A 19,741-nucleotide genomic window follows, 5' to 3' on the forward strand; every position below is an offset into this window, starting at 1 on the left:
GTTTACGTTTCTTGTACAATATTATTGTAGAGGAAATCAGGTAATTGAGACCAAGTTTTAACTCTTATATAAATAGTAGCAAATTTAGCCAATTTATGGGCAGCCATATTAGCTCTTCTAGGAATGTGATAAACTAAGTAACTTGAGAACAGCAGCTGTTTGAATCCAACGACCAAAATGCTAATAAACCACGATGGATTTGACTGAGTCCACCAACAAACATCTGTTTAAAGTGAAGGCATTACTCTCCAACCATGATGTGAAAAATGCCCACCTCTAAAGCCAATTTCAGACCCTCCACCATTGCCAAAGTTTCAGTGATCAAAGGGCGTTGTTTTTGGTGTAGAGTTGCTCTGGAGAAGAGAAGTTCACTAGCACTGTTGCAAAGAATCATACCGCCACTAGAAGAAATGGTTCCAAGAGCACCATCTATGTTAAGCTTCACCACTCCCACCGGTGGACCACCTAATTGTGTTGACAATCAAAGGGGAATGCGGCATGTTGTGAGCACTAGCTTCATGGAGTGTGTTTTGGATAATCACGTCACCAAAGATTTGGACCCAATTGATAATTGAAGATAGGTTGAATTTTGAACCCTTAAAAACCAAGTCATTACAGGGCTGTTCAGGTGAACCATAACAAGCTTGTTCTTCTCAGGAATATATATTTTTCACCATTTTGTTCCTTGTTTAACTCCATCAAACGTTCTATCCAGTTATTGATAAGATGGCAATCTTCATTGTTCATGCAAATATTCAAATTGGAACCAAACTAGATATGACAGACCAGTTGACAACCAAAAAAAAAAAAAAGTGCTAAACTTTTTCCTCCTGTGAATTCCATATGGGGCATAACTTATCTGAAATGCGGTGGAGCCTGAAGAGATTAACTTTAGTGGGTAGAAGATTAGAAACACTCTTCCAAATGAAGAATAGAATATTGGGTGGCAGTAACTTGGTCCTCCAAAATGACTTCTAATTAGACAACATACCACTGTTAGAAGAAAAAGAAATTTCAATTAATAAAGCTTTCATTCCAGATGAGGAATAATTACCGCTGGGCGTTGGGAGTCAGACCAATTTATCAACAAAATGAGCTTCTAGAGCAAACAACCGGATTGATAGAATTGATTGAATTGTGTTGTGGTCAAAGAGAAGGGCCAGCTTGTCGTGACCTCACGTTCTCCTCTCATGGTTGATGAATTCAGCTACTTTAATTTTAGAGAAATCTTCACCTACTTGGGTCCAATCAGTATATGATGCCTGGGATTCAGTTATCCACAAGCTTGATCCTATTAACCATCTGCTTCACATTGATTCCGGTCAAAAAGCTTCACTTAAATCTCAATTCGCAATTACAACTACAAATCCTTAGCTTTTTCCTACTACTTTCGATATAATGGAGTTTCTCTCATTAAAAAGAAAAACCCTAATTACTCCAAGGGGAAATACCCACTCTGAATTCCTATGAAGTGAGAGGCTAAGGTTTAATCTTACAGCCCATGAGACACTGCAAATTTAAAATATCGCAGGTTAGCTAGTAAAGCTTAGGAAAAAAAAAATACTATTTAGTGGTATACAATGCCGAATGAATATTCATCCCCAAATTAATTAATATATAAATTACAGATTAGTATCCTATTCTTTTGGGGTTATTTTCACTTTAATACCCAAATTTCAAAGCGTATCAATCATGTTTGGACGACTTATGTTGCAATGTAATCAGGAGACTGCATGAGATTGACTGAGTAGCTCCCTCCTCCCTGGATAAACAGGGCAATGGTCGCTTGTTACTATTGGGATTATCGTTACGAATATAAACATTCATCAATCATTACCACTCATAAGGGGAAATGAATGAAATTCGTGGCGAACTTAAAAGAAGATTCGTAAGACAAATACCTACTTCTGTTGATGCCATCATCAGTTTGCTTCTTTATATTTCAGATAGAAAAGAACTGCCAATGAAATTGGGACTGATCATTAGCTCTCTAATCATTTATAGAGTGTAATCAGCGATTTGTCAATCCATCCTTCTATTGATCTATTATATGCTAAGTCCTGATTTTTCCTTTTTTTTTTTTTTTTATAACTGGATTTGAGTATTAAAAAGGCATGATGTAAAAAAAAACTTGTAACCAATCAATCGTATCATAAACAATCAATCTAATGGTATTTATCAAATGAGAAAACCTATGATGTCAAAAAGGCTTTGACCAATTACAATCCCGTAAATTTTGATAAAAACCCACTTAATTGATTACTACTTTTATAATGTCAGTTGTTTAATTATAAGTTTTTCCAATATCATGTCTTTCCCAATATCATTGTGGAACTTTTATCAAAATTCATTAGAGTTTTGATTGATCAAAGCTCTTCTTCAAATATCACATCTTTCTGGCAGCATACATATTTCCTTTTTTTTTTTTTTATTTAATGCACTAGCAGGGGATGATTTGCTTATTATATTTGTAAACATTATTGTGAACTACTCTGACTACTAAGTACCAACTAAAACAACAAGGTTGACACCGGCTCCCTATCTATGTCAACATACTATCTTTTCTATTAAGCAACTTCACTGGCCCACATAAATCTCTAGGCAACTTAAAATCTTAGACAATAATTAAGCCAGAGCATACTTTCAACAGACTGTTATGTGGATTACTTGATTATAAGCATGTCACATTATTGGAGAACCGAATTACAATTAAGCCATCATTTTCTGTTCTAACTGTTCACAGTAAAATATTGTGACTATGCCATTAAGGGACCTTTATTTTATGAGATTTTGAAAGGGGAAGGTTGGTCGTTAGATATTTATGGTCTTTTTTTCAGATTTATATGACGTCTATAGAAAATTTATTTTCCCCATCAATTAGATGAATAAATTTTTCATCAGAGCAAAAGTTGCCAATTTTAAATAAGATAAAAAATATTCTTTTTAATAATAAATTTTTATAACTAAAATGATTATTATCTTATTTATATAAAAAATAAAAGAACATGAATAAATGCATTTAACCAAATAAATAACTTTTCGAAAATCAACCAAATTTAAGTAAAACCAAAATAAAATACAGAATTCATATGACACACCCTATATATAATTGAGATAATGCTTGGACAATGATGATAGTGACAATAAATAAACTATTATAATTTTGTCCACAAACCAACCATAAGTGGCATGATATAAATGACTGAACTATCGTGGTTGGTGTTGAAATAGACGTTTTCTGATTACATGCCACGTCATGTTATACAACACCTCTTGGTATGTGGTATAGTTTAAACTGGGTGGTTTTAATTACAGAATAGTGGATGCCTCTCTATAGATGTATCTCCAGAATGAAAAATCACAATATGGCATTGGGATCCAATCATCATGAAACTACTATTACTTAATACCATCATGAGTTAAAGCTAAATGAACCGATGTGAGAGAGAGAGCACTTTATACAAATTTATATGGTTTTGTGTTATCTTCCACCGAACGAAAAGGAGTCCCTTTCCTCCATGCCGCACATCGCATGCGGGGAAGTTGTCGGTGACAGTGCCACTCGGAGGTTTGGGTCGCCAAGCATTATTCGGAACCCGTTTTGGCCTCTCGGATCCAATGAGCCACGTAGTTTGCTGACCACTGTAGCGACAGTCGACAGATGAAGGAAGTGGACGCCAGGAGGCCCAGGACGGCAATTACGGCCAAGGACAGGAGAATTGCACGGTTTGCACCACATGGATAATCATTTGATGGCGGTCCGACCAATAAATCGCTCTTCTCACACGATCCTTCCGTGGAATCTACAGCGTCCTGGTCCAAACTCATATCGTAGGAAGGCCCAGACGCCAGACACAAACCCTGAGCATGTAGAATAAAGGGTAGAGATGTTAATTTGATCTATTATCGTGGGCATTGTTTTAAAAGGCTTACTCGTGGGTTAAAGGCTTAAGCCTTAAAGAGGCGTGGCATAAAGATTTTGTCTCATGGCTTAACTCACAACTTTCACTTGAGGTTTAAGCCTTTATCAGAATGAGGGATAAGTTTCAAGCCTCAAGGTGTGAGGGTATTCCTCCTATCCTGAGGCAGTAACCACAAAAAGTTGCAAGTCTCAAGTACCAATGAATCAATGATAATTTAGTAAATTAATATAAAAATATATATTTTTATATTTTAAAGTATATAAAATTAGAAAAAAAAACATCAATAATTATGGCTCAAATAAAAAATAAAAAGAAAAATCAATAAGGTAAATAAAATTTTATTAGTTTTTCTTAATATTTTAAGAGAGTTTCGATGCAAAAAGGACTAATCAAGTTTTTAGTTTTATTTGGATAAATTAAGTGAGATTTTTCTTATTATTCTAAATGTAATGTCCCAAATTTGTTATTTTTCTCATTTCTTCTATTAATGGATCTTTTTTCTTTTTAATAATAATAATTAGTATTATAGATCAAATGAACTAAGTTGTTTCCTTTATTCTAAATTGGTTTTTTACATGAAATGTAAAATGTTTACAATTGTTAGTTCATTAGTTATTATTTTATTTAATACTTAAATGTTGAAACTTATTGCTTATAAACTTCTAGTTTATGGACATGTGTACTTTTTATCATTTTAATTTGGCATATCATGTTATTTGCATCAATTTACAAACTTAAATTAGTTTTTCCTTAAACTTTGAGGCTTATGCCTCACCTTTTTAGGCCATTATGCCTCAACTACGCCTTTAGCCTTTTAAAACTTTGCTCATAGGGTCCACCCTGTTTGCCCTGGTCGGGTTGGGTTTTTTTACTACTAATTGGGGTGGATTTTTAGGGAAACTTGAAAGGGATGGTACTTATCCACCTTGACTCGACCCTGGCCAGAACCCACCCCGATACATATGTTGCAGTGGTGAGGCAATGAAGGTTGGTAAAGTCTTCGAAGGTTTGAAGAAGATGACATGAAAGAGAGAATGTCGGGAGGAATACTGATTATTGGGGACGGTGAGAGAAGATAAGAGAAGGAAAAATGAGAGACAGAGTGAGTGAGCTCCTCTAAGAAGCCCTAGGGTTAGAGTTATATGGTATTGTCTTACATGGGGGAGAGTTATTCCCTTTTTTATAGATATGACCCCAAGACTATAAGGAGAATGATCTAAAAGAAGACCTTTCCTATTAGGAAAGGGGATCTTTATGTCATCTATTAAGGGAGCACCATTGGGATTTTGCCACATGTCTAGCAATATCCTCCAAACACAACTTTTCCTTTCTCTTAAAGATTCTCACGTGGCACGTGTAGGCTATGTCTCCTTACAAGTTTCCTAGTGGCTACGTGTTAAAGAACAAGATCTACCTGGCAATGTTATTACAAGTCTTAGGCGATGCCCATTGTTCACCGTGGGTCCCAAGAGGTGTTTTATGCTCATCGCAAAGTCTTGGATGGCCTTTCGTGCTTATCACAGATCCTGGGTAGCCTTTAAGCTCATCGCAATTTTTTGTGATGGATATTAAGTTCATCGCAAATATGTGATGGTTGTTAAGCTCATTGCAAGTTTATGGTGGTTATTAAACTCATCGCACAAGTCTGTGATCGTTATTAAGCCCATTATGGGTTCTGGGAGATTCCACGTGTTGTTAGATTTGTGCTCATGACCTTATTTTGATATCTGCAATGTAATTGGAGTGATAAAGAACTACATGTACTTACAATATGAAAGTAGGAATGACTAGGGCAAGGTGGGACAAATTCGAGGATCCCTGTTCCTTGTAGAGATGGGAAATGGGGTTAAGATTTTTAGTCCCGATTGGGTTCAAGGGTGGGACATTTGAGTTTTGGGTTGGGGCATGCCAAACCCGACCCCACACCATCCTATTGCCATTCTTAGGAAAGGGCTTTCACTCCTGGTTGACTATAGTCTACACAAGTGATGGAAACAAGAACATGATCCAGCACAAAAACCATTCAACGATGTATAGCGTAAGGAGCACAAATTGAATTGTCCGTTGTAAGGTAAGAATGGCAATGGGGCGGGTTCGGGTTGGGGGTCATATTCATATTCCCCATCTTCGACCCTAATCTTCATTGAGGATAAAAGTTGTCCTCCATTCCCAATCCCTGACGTGGACGAGTTCCTCGCGAGGACCATGGATGGGGAAAATTGCCATCCCTAGTGTAGGGATAGAAACAATAAAAATGATTGTGAGCCTTCGAAAAGCAATTGCTCTATAAAGGGCTATGAAATTAATGATAATGACCCACATCAGTCATTAAATACATATGGTTCACAACTAATGTTTTCAAACTGCCATTGACCCAGATAGTCGGAGCATTCGGATGTATAGGAAACCAGTTCTATTTTGTCCCAAATCTGGTCCCTGGCCAAAATTCGTCGAATTGGTCAACCACCAGTTGACTTGGACGGTCGAACCATCAACCCGTTCAATGGTTTTGACCATTTTTTATTTTTTTTCGTTGGAAGAGGTCGTCCATTCGAACTGGACGGTCGGATTGTCAACACGGAAACCAATGGCTAGAACGATTCTGGTTTCGAGTCGGTTTTTAAAACCTTGTTCACAACCACCAATCTCTCACCTAACATTTATATCTCATTTGGTTTGTAGGAATAGGGGTCTAAAATCATGATCGAAATAACCTATTCCGATTTCAAGTGTTGGTTGGGTGGAATTGAAATCTCATTCCCATTCCTGGTGGAATGACTCTCCCTTTGGAAATAAAATCCCATTCTTACTGATTCCAATTTTCATTCTCATTTTTATTTGAACCAAACAGATTACGGAAATAAAGCATTCTAATTCCGATTCCGATTGTAAACCGAATGGACCATTATAATTGACATGGAATGATGCCATTGGTTCCACAATACGGGTGATCATAGGCTAGACTGCGATTTGCATTTGTAATAAGGGCTATAACATGGGCTTAGGTTCCCAACATGAAGCATACGATCTGATTACATGTCAATGTATTTTATTTATAAAATACTGCATATTTATAATATTTTATCCATTATGTAATATACATTATATAGATAAACATATATCAATGTTTTTAAAAAATGACCTAGAACCGAAATCATTATGGCCGCCGGTTTCTGAGTCAATGATTTGATTGTTTGGTTCAAATAGACGACCTGTTCAAATAAAAAATTTTTAAAATAAAATGGCCAAAAATAATTGAATGAGTCGACGATTCAACCATGCACCCAAATAAACGAGTTATTGATCGATTCAACGGTTTTTAACTAGAAATCGGGTTTGAGATAAAACGAAATCGATTGCCTAAACGATTCCCAAACCAAACAGTCTGGCTGTCTAAGTCATAGCAGTTCGAAAACCACAATATATATATATATATATATATATATATTCAACAACTTATGTATTAATTCACAATGGTTGAAAAGTATTCAAGCAAACCAACCATCTGATTCTGTGGCAGGCAATTCTTATAGGATGATAGGAAGCAAAAAAGCAGGAATATTAAAGATATTAATGTATTCTGTGATGCAAAGGCAATAATTGATATTATAAATGACCTCTGTAAACTGTAGTTGGTTGGAAAAAAATGTATAAGGATAGTATCTACTCTATTAGGTGTTTTGATACCTGTAATGTTTATTATATAAACAGAAAACAAAACATCCTAGCTGATGATATAGCCCAGCAAGTATGTAGGAGAGGACCACGATTGCTTCAACCTCTCGAAGGTTTGGATGTAAATATTTTTAAGAATATAATATAATCTATTTTTTTTAAATAATATATTCATAATGTATTACATATATTCAAACATGTACAAACCTGGGCAAGGACCGGGCCTGAATACAAAACTTAGATCCAAGTCCACAAATTTTGTAGGCCGGGCTGAAGCGATCAGCTACCTCTACGTACACAACCGTATCGTTCAGCTAATACGAATTCTTGAAATACTCGTCTATGGACGAGTACCGTTGGATTGGAATTCTTTATTAAATTATTTTTATCAAACAGGTGTTTTTAATCCTGATTATATCGTGACTGTACATTATGACTAATTGACCATGAGGCGTTCTTTATTCTATTTTGAGATATAAATTATTATAAAGAGTTTCAGTCCAAATCCAGATCAGACCCTACCGCTAATGCATTACAGTGACTTCTGGTACATACCGTAGTCCTTTTCTCTGTAGTCATCATAGCACCACGTGTACGCTGCCTCTGCTAACACTTCACAGATCAACAGGCTACAGTCTACAGGTGGGGTAGTTGTTTGACTTCCCTTTTATTGCGTGATTACGTCAATTCCGGAAAAATTGAGACGTGATGATGTCCAATTGAGATGGACAAATTCATCCCTCCTCCTTTTGGTAAAACCGTTAGAATGGAATCTTTTCGGGCTTTGGATCGGATGGAATGTGTCGCTTCTCGCTACTACTGAAAACCAAGATTGTAGGTGCCGCGCATTGGAGCGGGCATCCTATCATCGGGGCAACGGCAACTCTTTCTCCAATGTGGGGGACTGTCTTTTTTTTCCCTTCTCTTTCGTTATAAAGCTGGACTAGGGGGAGGCAGCCAAACGAGGACGTTTTGAACTTAAAAAAAAAGGGGCACGTTTCTACGTGAAAAGCGATTGCACGCTGTCGAATTCGAATCCACATCTGTATCGTATCATACCCTTTGGATCCGGATCCGATAACGCAGAGTTTATGACTTGACTTCATTCACATCTGACATCTCGCATAAGAAAAACATGTTCTACTAGACGACGACGACGACTACTACTACTGCCACCGTTAACCCTTGGATTGGAATCTTACGAGTAGCCATGCTTAATCGGATTCCAATCTGACAGCAGAAAGCTGCCCCGTACGCAAGCACGCGCATCCTGAATCATTTTCTTCTTCTTACGGGAAATATATAAATAAAATGAAAAAAATAAAATAAAATAAAGCTTGAGCAGGAATTGCAAACGAAAAAGAAGCCATTAGCCATGGCGTTTGTCCCATCGGGGGAGTTGTACGGCAACTGCCTCGTTCGTCTTATTGTTGTAATTTTGCTTATAAAACCGGCAAAGCCGGGAACAGATGCAAAAACCACCGCACTTGTCTTTCTTGTGTAATATTCGCTCCTCATCCGCCCCTCCACACACACACGTCCCCAGCCGACGCTGAAAGCAAGAAATCTCTTCAACTTCTACCGAAAGTAAGGAATTCTCGAGATCTTTTAGCGTCTAGGGTTCTGCTCATTTCCCGTCTCTCTCTGGGTCTGGGGACCTTCTACATAACGAGTTATGTTTAGCTTTAGCTTAACTGAAGTTTATCTCACATTTCTTGTCAGTCGTTCTAATTTTCTTGAAATCTACCCAACTCCCGCCAAGTCAGATCAAATTGAGCTTGATTTAACAGTCCATAAGCTCACTTGCTCTGTTTGAAATCAGTGGTATGATTCAGAAACTGATATTATTTCGTGTTGTATGTATTGGAACCGTATATTCCTGTTTCTTTGTAAGTTTTTCGCTTAAAGATCTGTATAGTCGGACCGAGGCATACAGATATAGTTCAGTTTTCCGTAATTCTTTTTTCTTGCTATAAGTGGAGTGTGGCATCTTTAAACGGGAGTCTCATCCGAAAATGCTCTTCTCTTAGAGGAAAGGAGGAGAGAAATGGCAATGGCAATGGCAAATGGTAGCAGAGTTTGATCTACTCTTTTCTTGGGAGCAAGAAGAATTAAATCCACCGTTCATTTTGTTATTGGCGGAAGATGGCAGGCAGACGAAAGAGAACAATACGCCTCAGCAAGCTCTACACCTTCTCGTGCCTTCGGACTTCCTCCAAGGATGATCATTCGCAGATAGGGCAGAGAGGTTACTCGAGGGTGGTGTACTGCAACGATCCAGACAACCCTGAAGCGATTCAGCTCAATTACAGGGGAAACTATGTTTCTACAACTAAGTACACGGCAGCTAATTTTATCCCCAAGTCTTTGTTTGAGCAGTTTAGGAGGGTTGCCAATGTTTACTTTCTTGTGGTTGCCTGTGTTTCTTTTAGTCCTTTGGCACCGTACTCGGCTGTTAGCATTCTTGCTCCTCTTCTAGTTGTGATCGGAGCTACAATGGCCAAGGAGGCCGTGGAAGACTGGAGGCGCAGAAAGCAGGTAATCATTACCAACATTTCTATCCATTTTAAACCTGAAGGTGTAGCTCCATGATTTACGGTGCACTAAACATTTTAGTTGTAATTAGCTTCTTATTGTGGATAATTCACTTGGAATTGCTTAAAAGAAACCATTGAGGTTTATAATGACCCAACCAACTGATACCACCATAATTCAATAATAAAACAAACATCAACTTAAAGCTGAACTAGCGTGGATGGATGGACTGAGCTGAAATGAAACTGGACCTTTAATATGGTTGGAAGGGATCAACTCAAGGAGTATTACTTGGCTTTAAACCAGAAGAACCCAGACAGTCGGATTGGAGGGGGAAACTTTATGTCCAAATTGATGGCAGGTAGACAGGTCTCATTCTAACATCCACCAAACTTCATGCTGATTGAGTTAGTAGCAGTTATTACCATATCTAACATCCTCATCCCTTTTACCAAAAAAAAAAAAGGAATCCTCATCCCAATATGGTAGATCAGAGGTGATTGCATCAATGCAAAAAAGTAGGCTCTAGACAAACTATGCAAAATAGAGTGTGTGGATAAAAACCTTTGAAAAGATCATGCATGAGGAGGAGAACTCCATTGGTTTATTGTCAACTTGCAGCTAATGAGGATATGAATTTATTTTGGCAGAGCCAGTGACAATGGCCAAATTGGTATTAAAGTTCACATTTTGTAGAAGGCTTGGTCAGGCATGTAGAGAACTAAACGCATAGTATGTTTAACGATGGGAAACTGAGCTACAAGCAATCAGAGGTGTAACTGTGTCCATGATTTGCATAGGGTAGGAGAGGGAAGACAACCACGATGGTCATTATTTTTTTAATGAAAATCAGAAAATGATTCTAATTATTATCACAAATGGAAATCCCTGCTAATTAGGTGGCACTAACAGCAGGGAGTTGAGACAGCTTAGATACAAGACAGATTGGCACTGAACAAACAAGGGAAAATATTACAAGTAGAGAATCATGTCTGCTCATTGACCCAATGGCCTGATTGCTCTTCCCCTTGCAAGTTCTGGTATCCCAACCCAATTTCTGGCCAATAGCTAAAGCATTAACTGATCTACAAACTCACTTGAACAAGCTGTTCAAAGGGAGGCTAATGCCTTGGCTTCTCTAATAGCAAATCTTAGAGCTCAAGGACCATCTGCATCAGAAGTAATCCAATTAGTCACTACTCAGCAGTCTCTTTCAATTGCAGATCTAATGTAACAGTTGAGCCCTTAATGATATTCCCTCATCAATAGGGCCTAAAAACATAGATGTCAACATTATGATTTCTAAAAGTTCTGATCACCTCAGATAGCCCCAGTTTGCCTGAGGCACGGCCATTGAAGTTAAAAATTTGTCACTCCACTTTCTTCAGCAGTCAGTCAGTCAAATCTTGAATTGATAAAAAAAAATCAGTCAACTCTTGAATATAAGAATACCTTTGGTGAGTTTGACCTGCTACCACCTGCCACCTCTTAAAACAATTAATATTTTCTAATATTTTCCAAATAGTTATGTTAAATGATCTTATCTGATTATTGTGAATTCAAAGGTAATATAAACTACTACATTTTAGTTGCTCTTGATAGTCTTAGAATTGAATATCGTAATTGCAGGATATAGAGGCCAACAATCGGGAGGTCAAAGTTTACAGTCAGGATAATACTTTCCATGTAACCAAATGGAAGAAACTCCGAGTTGGAGATGTTGTTAGGGTGGAGAAGGATGAATTCTTTCCTGCTGATCTATTTCTGCTGTCCTCAAGTTATGATGATGGGATTTGTTATGTTGAAACCATGAATCTTGATGGCGAGACAAACCTAAAAGTTAAGCAATGTTTGGAGGTGACGTCTGCATTTCAAGATGAGTGCTCCTTACAAAACTTTAAAGCAGTTATCAAATGTGAAGACCCAAACGAAAAGTTGTATTCCTTTGTTGGGAGTTTGCACTATGATGGTAGTCAGTACCCTCTATCACCACAGCAAATTCTTCTGAGGGATTCTAAACTTCGAAACACTGAATATATTTATGGTGTGGTGATTTTTACTGGGCATGACACAAAGGTAATGCAGAATGCTACAGATCCTCCTTCCAAGAGAAGTAAGGTTGAGAGAAGAATGGATAAAATTGTCTATATCCTTTTCAGTACCCTGGTTATAATTTCTTCTGTTGGATCTTTTTTCTTTGGAATCAAAACTAAGAATGATATGAGTGGTCTAACATATGAAAGGTGGTATCTTAGGCCAGACAATACAACTATATTTTTTGACCCAAGAAGGGCTTCTTTAGCAGCATTTTTTCATTTCTTGACAGGCCTTATGTTGTATGGATATTTGATACCAATATCCTTGTATGTATCCATTGAGATTGTAAAGGTTCTGCAGAGTATATTTATTAACCAAGATCAGGAAATGTATTACGAGGAAACTGACAGGCCAGCGCGTGCCCGCACATCAAATTTAAATGAGGAACTTGGGCAGGTCCATACCATACTATCAGATAAAACTGGTACTTTGACATGTAACTCAATGGAGTTTGTTAAATGCTCCATAGCAGGTATTGCTTATGGTCGTGGTGTGACTGAAGTGGAGAGAGCTATGAAAAAAAGAAGAAAAGATAGCTTGCCTGATTTTTGTAACCCATCAGCTGAACTAGGGGACTATGGTGATAACATTACGGACTCAAGAAATGCAATAAAGGGTTTCAACTTCAGAGATGAACGTATCATGGAAGGAAAATGGGTAAATGAGCTTCATTCAGATGCCATACAGAAATTCTTTCGTGTATTGGCAATCTGTCATACGGCCATTCCTGATGTAAATAAATATTCGGGTGAAATTTCTTATCAAGCTGAGTCTCCTGATGAAGCAGCTTTTGTTATAGCTTCTAGGGAGCTTGGCTTTGAATTTTATGAAAGGACACAGACAAGCATCTCAATGCATGAGTTAGATCCCCAGACTGGGGAAAAGGTTGACAGGTAAAATTCTTCAAGATTGTATGTTTTCCATTAAATCTGATAACTTCTTGAGATTATTGTTGCATGTTTTGTGACTTGTCTTCTAAATTTCAGATCATATAAGCTTCTTCATGTCTTAGAATTTAATAGTTCCCGCAAACGGATGTCCGTGATTGTAAGGAATGCAGAGGATCAGTTATTGCTCTTTTGCAAGGGTGCAGATAGGTCTCATTCTTCACGTTTGCTTCTTTAAAAATAGACTGTACAATGTTGATATCTAGTTTCTAAACCCAACATCTTTGTTGCCTCTGTTGTCTGCATGAATGTATGCAGTGTGATGTTTGAAAGGCTCTCACAGGATGGGCGGATGTTTGAGACTAAAACCAAAGATCACATCAGCAAATATGCTGAGGCTGGTCTGCGAACGTTGGTAATTGCATATCGTGATCTTGGTGAAGAAGAGTACAAAATATGGCAAGAAGAATTCTTCAAAGCTAAGACTTCTGTAACTTCAGACCGAGATGCACTAGTGGATGCTGCAGTGGATAAAATTGAGAAGGATTTGACTCTTCTTGGTGCTACAGCTGTTGAGGACAAACTGCAGAAGGGGGTGAATATCAAATTATCTTCAAATTGCTAGTTTAATGAGTTATGGAGCATGCATCACCAAATTCTATCTGAAGTGGTGTGGTTGTATGTCTTGTACTGTATACCTCTGGAAGACAACTAATAAAGCCCTGTATTGGTCTCATTATGTGCATATTTCCAGTACACATGCATTTTTTTATGTATATAGATAAGTAGATGCTTCCTGCAAATCATAAGCTATTGTGTACCTTTATCCTATATCCTAACCCTACATAAGTGCAGACTAGCTCTAAGGCTTTTGAAGTAAATACTTCAAGTCTTGATTTTAGTATTTAGATGTATTTTTGCGTGATTAGGATGATAAACTTTTGAAGCGAATACTTTCTCTGGTGTGCAGGTCCCTGAGTGCATTGAGAGGCTTGCCCAAGCTGGAGTAAAGATATGGGTCTTAACTGGTGATAAGTTGGAAACTGCAGTAAATATTGGGTGAGGTTTAGAAAGCTTTCAATCTGTTGTTCATTTCTACAGTATGAAAAGTATGGTTGATGAGTGTTCTTTCTCTAACTTACGTGTTGTAATTTAATGGCATTCTGCAGGTATGCATGTAGCTTGCTGAGACAAGAGATGCAGCAGATTATTATCACATTGGATACACCAGATATCAATGCCTTGGAGAAACAAGGGGACAAAGATGCAGTTGCAAAGGTATTGGGAATGTCAGGATCCAAGTGATACTGATTAACACACTTTTTCCAGAGAAAGTTCTTTGAAAAATTTGACCTTTCATAGGCCTCTCGTGAGAGCGTGATGAAACAAATACAAGAAGGAAAAAATCAAGTTAGTTCAGCTAAAGAGAATTCTATGGCAACGACTCTTATAATTGATGGTAAGTCTTTGGATTTTGCTCTTGCCGGTAATACCAAGAGCTTGTTTCTGGAGCTGGCGATTGGTTGTGCATCTGTTGTTTGCTGCCGTTCCTCACCAAAACAGAAGGCGCGTGTAAGTACTAGCTTGATCATACTGGCTTTGAGGATCTATTTTATTTCTGAGAAATTGTCAGTTACTTTTGTTACTGACATTGAAACAATCTGATAGAAATGTAGAAGATATGCAGGTTACAAGATTGGTGAAAGAAACAGGTAAGACAACACTGGCAATTGGTGATGGGGCAAATGATGTTGGCATGCTTCAAGAAGCCGACATTGGAGTTGGTATTAGTGGTGTGGAGGGGATGCAGGTTAGCATCTTATCTGTTCTCTTTAGATTAGATATAGAGGCTGGACTCTGTATTTATTTATAGGTGCCTTTGTTTGGTGTATTGGTAAAATCTTTAGTTAACTAGTGTGAGAACACGGGTTTTGAGTCCGAGAGGCAAATTTATTCAAAAAAGTTCCCAAGGTTAGGTTTGTATCCAGTCTACCCCTCCCAAGACCCCAAATTGCTGGGACCAACATTGGGTAATGGCTGTTTTTGTGTATAATCTTTGTTAAGATGGTGATCGTTTATATTCTCTATTATTGATCTATATCGTGGTAATTAAAATACCTTAATTTTTTTTTGTTATTTTTAAATTTTCTATGTAATGGTAAACATCATTTGATTGGTTTTCCTAGGAAGTAGGAAAGAAACTTCTTGTGTCTGTCATTACTCAATTGTCTCACAGTATTAGACCTCTTGGGCTTCTGTAATATGGTCTGCTTGTTTGGACTGGATGATACAAGCCGCAAAGACATGGGTTGATCCCAGTTTTGATGAGAGGCATTTTGCCACTGAAGATATTAAAAAAAAAAAAAAACAAAGCTCAACTCATTTTACTTTAACAAAAATACTACATATGCCATATATGGAGAGAAACAGATTTTTTAGTAAATTATACTTTGATACTAACTATGATATACAACTTTTGCTTACTTGGACATGTATCCACTCTGGTCTTTGTGGCTTGTATTATCCAGTCCAAACAAGCAGTCCATAATACAGAAGTCCAAGAGGTCTAATACTGTGAGACAGTTAAAGGAAAGTCCTGAGACTAGAAAGCCTTTCCTTTAGACACAGCATTCTATTTTTAAAAGAAACAGTATGCAAGATGTGGGTACTTTCCACACTCAAATAGAATCATTCTTAGCCGGGGCCCAACCTGATCCACAAATTTTCAGGCTTGGGCCTAGGTTTTGAGTACACCAGCCTGGGCCCAGATATTTGAATATATATTTGTAGGCCTAGTCCAACCCAACCCATGACCACCCCTACCCGGTACTTCATTTTCTTCAATTGCTATTTTGATGCCTCTTGCTGAACTTTTCTTGTAAACACTGAATGAGATCATTAGATTATTTATTTCATTCTGTGGCCTATTCCTTTCCAGTGATATCCAGATGCGGCCATTCTGTTTTCATGTTTGAGCAGCAATTGTCTATATGCAAGCAAAGCTTAGCTACCCCCCACCGACCCACCCACAAGAAATAAAGAAAGTCAACTTGTTTTATCAACAACTATTGAAAATCCTGACTATTTTTTCATTTGATCTTTGACTACAGGCTGTCATGTCCAGTGACTTTGCAATAGCTCAATTCCGTTTTCTGGAGCGTCTATTGCTGGTGCATGGCCATTGGTGTTACAGGCGAATAGCCATGATGGTAAACTATGCATTTAAGTTTTTCCTCGTCCTGTTATAATCCAGAGGAGATTTTCAACATTCCCAAACTTTACTCTCATAATATAAAGCATTGACTTAATTAACATTAAATTCTTTATTATTTGAAGAAAGTGCCTGCCACTAATGCAAGGCCAGTAGGGGTTACAGACAAGAAAAACTAGGTATATGCTTTCACTGCTATCATGGAAGCAAGAGAAGTTTGAATCAATCTTTGTCCAACTTAGCTGGATCACAGATTAATTAGTAGTTTCTTTGGTGGCTAGGGGCCATACTTGGTACAATGGTAAAATCTAGGCTGGCAAACATGAGAATGTTGGTTTGAGTCTGATGCTGGCCTCTTCATGCAAGAAAAATGCCAAAGGTTAGGTCCATATCCAGTCCACCCCTCCAAACACCCTAAATTTTCAGCACTAACAGTGGTCCTGGACTTTTTCAGGTTGAAGGCTTGAAACTCTTTTATTTGGTATCTTCCATATATTCAAGGAGTTACTGTCCTTAAATAAAAATCAGTTTATTTGTATAAGAAAAACCAAAAAGCAAAAGCTTGTAACTCTTTTCCCTCTGGGTAGTGAGCTGGACTGCGATGTTGGTGGGTTTCAATTCGGCTCCAGTAGTAGTTGACTCTGATACCCAGATACCTGTACTGTATCGTGTTGGATACTTCAGGTTGTATATATCATGGAGTCTAGATAAATCATATCTTAAGAAATATGAATAAATCATTTTTATATTGAACTATTTTTGAGCTGGCAGTATGGTTTTCGAAGTTTGACCTGGATTTTTTTTGGTTCTTGGTTTATTTGCTCTACTCAGTCTAGATAATTCTACAGGTTGTATACATCATGGAGTTCAAGCATGACCTAATGATTTTGGTTTTCTTGTCAATATAACAGAAGCATGAAAAACTGAGTGAAATTGTTTATACTAGAAGAAAGCAGGACTTCTGTTTGTCTGTTGACAACATTCTACAGTTTGAGTTTGATGTTGGACTTTTGATTTGTGTGCAGATATGTTACTTTTTCTACAAAAACATAACATTTGGGTTTACCCTATTTTGGTTTGAGGCTTATGCTTCTTTCTCTGGTCAACCAGCTTACAATGATTGGTACATGTCCTTTTACAATGTCTTCTTCACTTCGCTCCCAGTTATAGCCCTTGGTGTTTTTGATCAGGATGTTTCTGCACGCCTCTGCCTCAAGGTACCCAATTTAGTTGTTATTTGAAAAGTTAGATCTAATAGGAGTTCCTGTGACAAGTATTTGGTTAAAGCATAAAATTTGCACATGAAAGGTAGCTTGTTTGGCTTACATGAATGCGCACTGTAGTAATACTGCAATGTCTTTACTTGCAATAGGTTATTCTAATCTGAATGGAAAATGGGATTCAAACTTCAAGCCTATAGTTAATGGTTTTACAGGCATGGATAGGACAGCAAGTTGGGTAGTTCAAGTTGAAGAACTTTAACTACATTGGGCTTGGCTTAGAGTTTGGGCCCAATGAAAACTTTAACAAATTCCCGGCCCAAGTTGCACCCCTACTTCCATGTGACAAGAAATTGATTTTGTTAGCAAATTGCCAAATGATTCTCTGCATCTCCTTGACAGTCTGTTAGGGAAAAGTTGCATCCCCTGATGTTTTTTCTTCGTAACTGTGAACTCTTTTTTATTCCCTTGATAGTTTTCAGCTAGAAATTAGCACACCTCGGCTAAATACCTCACTAGCTATGTCATACACAATATTTGTTATTATTTAATTTAATTGTATTTATAGTCAGTTTCATTTTGGTTTTACAGTACCCTCTTTTGCATCAAGAAGGTGTACAGAACACCCTTTTCAGCTGGGTCCGTATACTTGGATGGATGCTGAATGGGGTTTGCAGTTCCATAGTTATCTTCTTCTTCACCACTAACTCCATCCTTCACCAGGCCTTCAGGAGAGATGGGAAAGTGGCAGGCTTTGAGATTCTTGGTGTAACAATGTATTCGTGTGTTGTTTGGACGGTGAACTGCCAGATGGCTCTCTCTATTAACTACTTTACATGGATTCAGCACTTCTTCATCTGGGGCAGCATTGCCTGCTGGTATGTATTCTTGGTGATTTATGGGTTGTTCCCACCAACAGTATCCACGACAGCATACAAGATCCTTGTGGAAACGTGTGCTCCGAGTCTTCTCTACTGGTTGGCCACTTTGTGTGTCGTCATCTCGGCACTGCTACCCTATTTTCTATATAAATCTTTTCAGATCAGGTTTTTCCCCATGTATCATAACATAATTCAAAGAACAAGATTAGAGAGCTCAGAGAGTCAGACTTCGGTTGGGTTCTCCGCTGGGATTGAGGACGTAATTCGTCCGCTGAAGGAGAGACTGCGACGTAGAAAGTCATGAAAAAAATAAAAAATGGCTGGCATTCCCATTATTCACCATGTACTTGTAAGATTTGTTGGTAAGGTGCAGCCGGAGGTGGAGTTGTATGCTAAACGTGAGGCCCATTGACATTGAGAGGTTGTGAACTGTTGTATAATATACCCGATTCAATTATTTTAGCTTGGGTTGCCAGGCAGGTGCTGGGATGCTTTCAGGGAGGGGGTTCAGTGAAGGTGAAAGTCCCCACTCCCCAGCCCAACATACAAAATTGTAAAAAGTCTGTATAAATACAGTGCAGGCACATGCTTTTCCCAAATGGCGGAGACTATCTGATATAACTTTTCCTTTTTTTTTTTTTTTTTTCCTTTTTCTGGTTATCCCCAATCATCAGATGGATAATGGGTCACAAGTCACAACAGAGTTGAGGAGAGCAGAACCCTTTTATAGTTTAATAATGTTTTGGTTGAGGACACTTTGTGAAGGAGGTTATTTAAGCAGGGAAATGATATTAGCTTTTGACTTTTGATGAAGTGAAGACTGAAGTGACAAAGGCAGTCTTCTTTTATTTTTTTTACTCCCAGTTAACATCCGTCAGAGGAAGCTCCTTACTCCTTAGGGTGTACAATGAGACATGAGTAGGTTTATCCAGTGGGAAAATGCTAATTTGGACCACGATAATCCTTGGATTGCCGCTTAATCAGCGTTCATGTGGAAACATCTATAGAAAATTCGTGTGTTGACTTCTTTTTTTTTTTTTTTTTTTTTAAGAAAGCATCTCAAACTGTGATTTTTTAAAGATACAAAAATGTAAATATTTAGGGAAAATGTATAACATGCAAATAATATGGATTTTTGAATAAAGAGGGACAAGCTTTTGGAAATTTTAATTTTATGTTTAATTTTAAAAAATTAAGAAAAGTTTATTTTTTACATATGCATATATTTAATATATGATATACATATTTATAAATAAAATGCCTTTTTTATTTTAATGAACTTTTAAACGAAAATGTAAATACATATTATGTT

General features: G+C 37.6%; 1 protein-coding gene across 6 annotated transcripts; it reads left to right on the forward strand.

The window, feature by feature from the left end:
- The first annotated feature begins 9,056 nt into the window (after positions 1-9,056).
- LOC148853902 (ATPase E1-E2 type family protein / haloacid dehalogenase-like hydrolase family protein) lies at positions 9,057-19,028 on the forward strand. 6 transcript variants are annotated; one of them, XM_088981961.1, is made up of 12 exons: positions 9,072-9,422; positions 9,629-10,136; positions 11,763-13,123; positions 13,217-13,327; positions 13,436-13,712; positions 14,088-14,176; positions 14,287-14,395; positions 14,480-14,689; positions 14,805-14,927; positions 16,228-16,326; positions 17,354-17,545; positions 18,140-19,028. In XM_088981961.1, the coding sequence occupies exons 2-12, from the start codon at positions 9,744-9,746 to the stop codon at positions 18,731-18,733; spliced, it is 3,558 nt and encodes a 1,185-aa protein (XP_088838087.1). In that variant the 5' UTR covers positions 9,072-9,422; positions 9,629-9,743; the 3' UTR covers positions 18,734-19,028. The 6 variants fall into 6 exon arrangements, with proteins under 6 accessions (XP_088838084.1, XP_088838088.1, XP_088838086.1 ...); XM_088981959.1 differs by having other exon boundaries at positions 9,073-9,422; positions 17,240-17,545; XM_088981958.1 differs by having other exon boundaries at positions 9,057-10,136; positions 17,240-17,545.
- The last annotated feature ends 713 nt before the right edge of the window (positions 19,029-19,741 follow it).

The sequence above is a fragment of the Nelumbo lutea genome, chromosome 4 (assembly GCF_056320005.1).
Source record: "Nelumbo lutea isolate HS-2025 chromosome 4, American lotus-T2T, whole genome shotgun sequence".
In the NCBI taxonomy this organism is placed as follows: domain Eukaryota; kingdom Viridiplantae; phylum Streptophyta; class Magnoliopsida; order Proteales; family Nelumbonaceae; genus Nelumbo; species Nelumbo lutea.

Excerpts from the sequence above, each read along its gene's own strand:
- LOC148853902 (XM_088981958.1), top strand. The coding sequence starts at position 9,744 with ATGGCAGGCAGACGAAAGAGAACAATACGCCTCAGCAAGCTCTACACC. Across the intron at positions 13,328-13,435 it reads TTTTGCAAGGGTGCAGATAG|TGTGATGTTTGAAAGGCTCT; the intron begins GTCTCATTCTTC and ends GAATGTATGCAG. Across the intron at positions 16,327-17,239 it reads ACAGGCGAATAGCCATGATG|AAGCATGAAAAACTGAGTGA; the intron begins GTAAACTATGCA and ends TCAATATAACAG.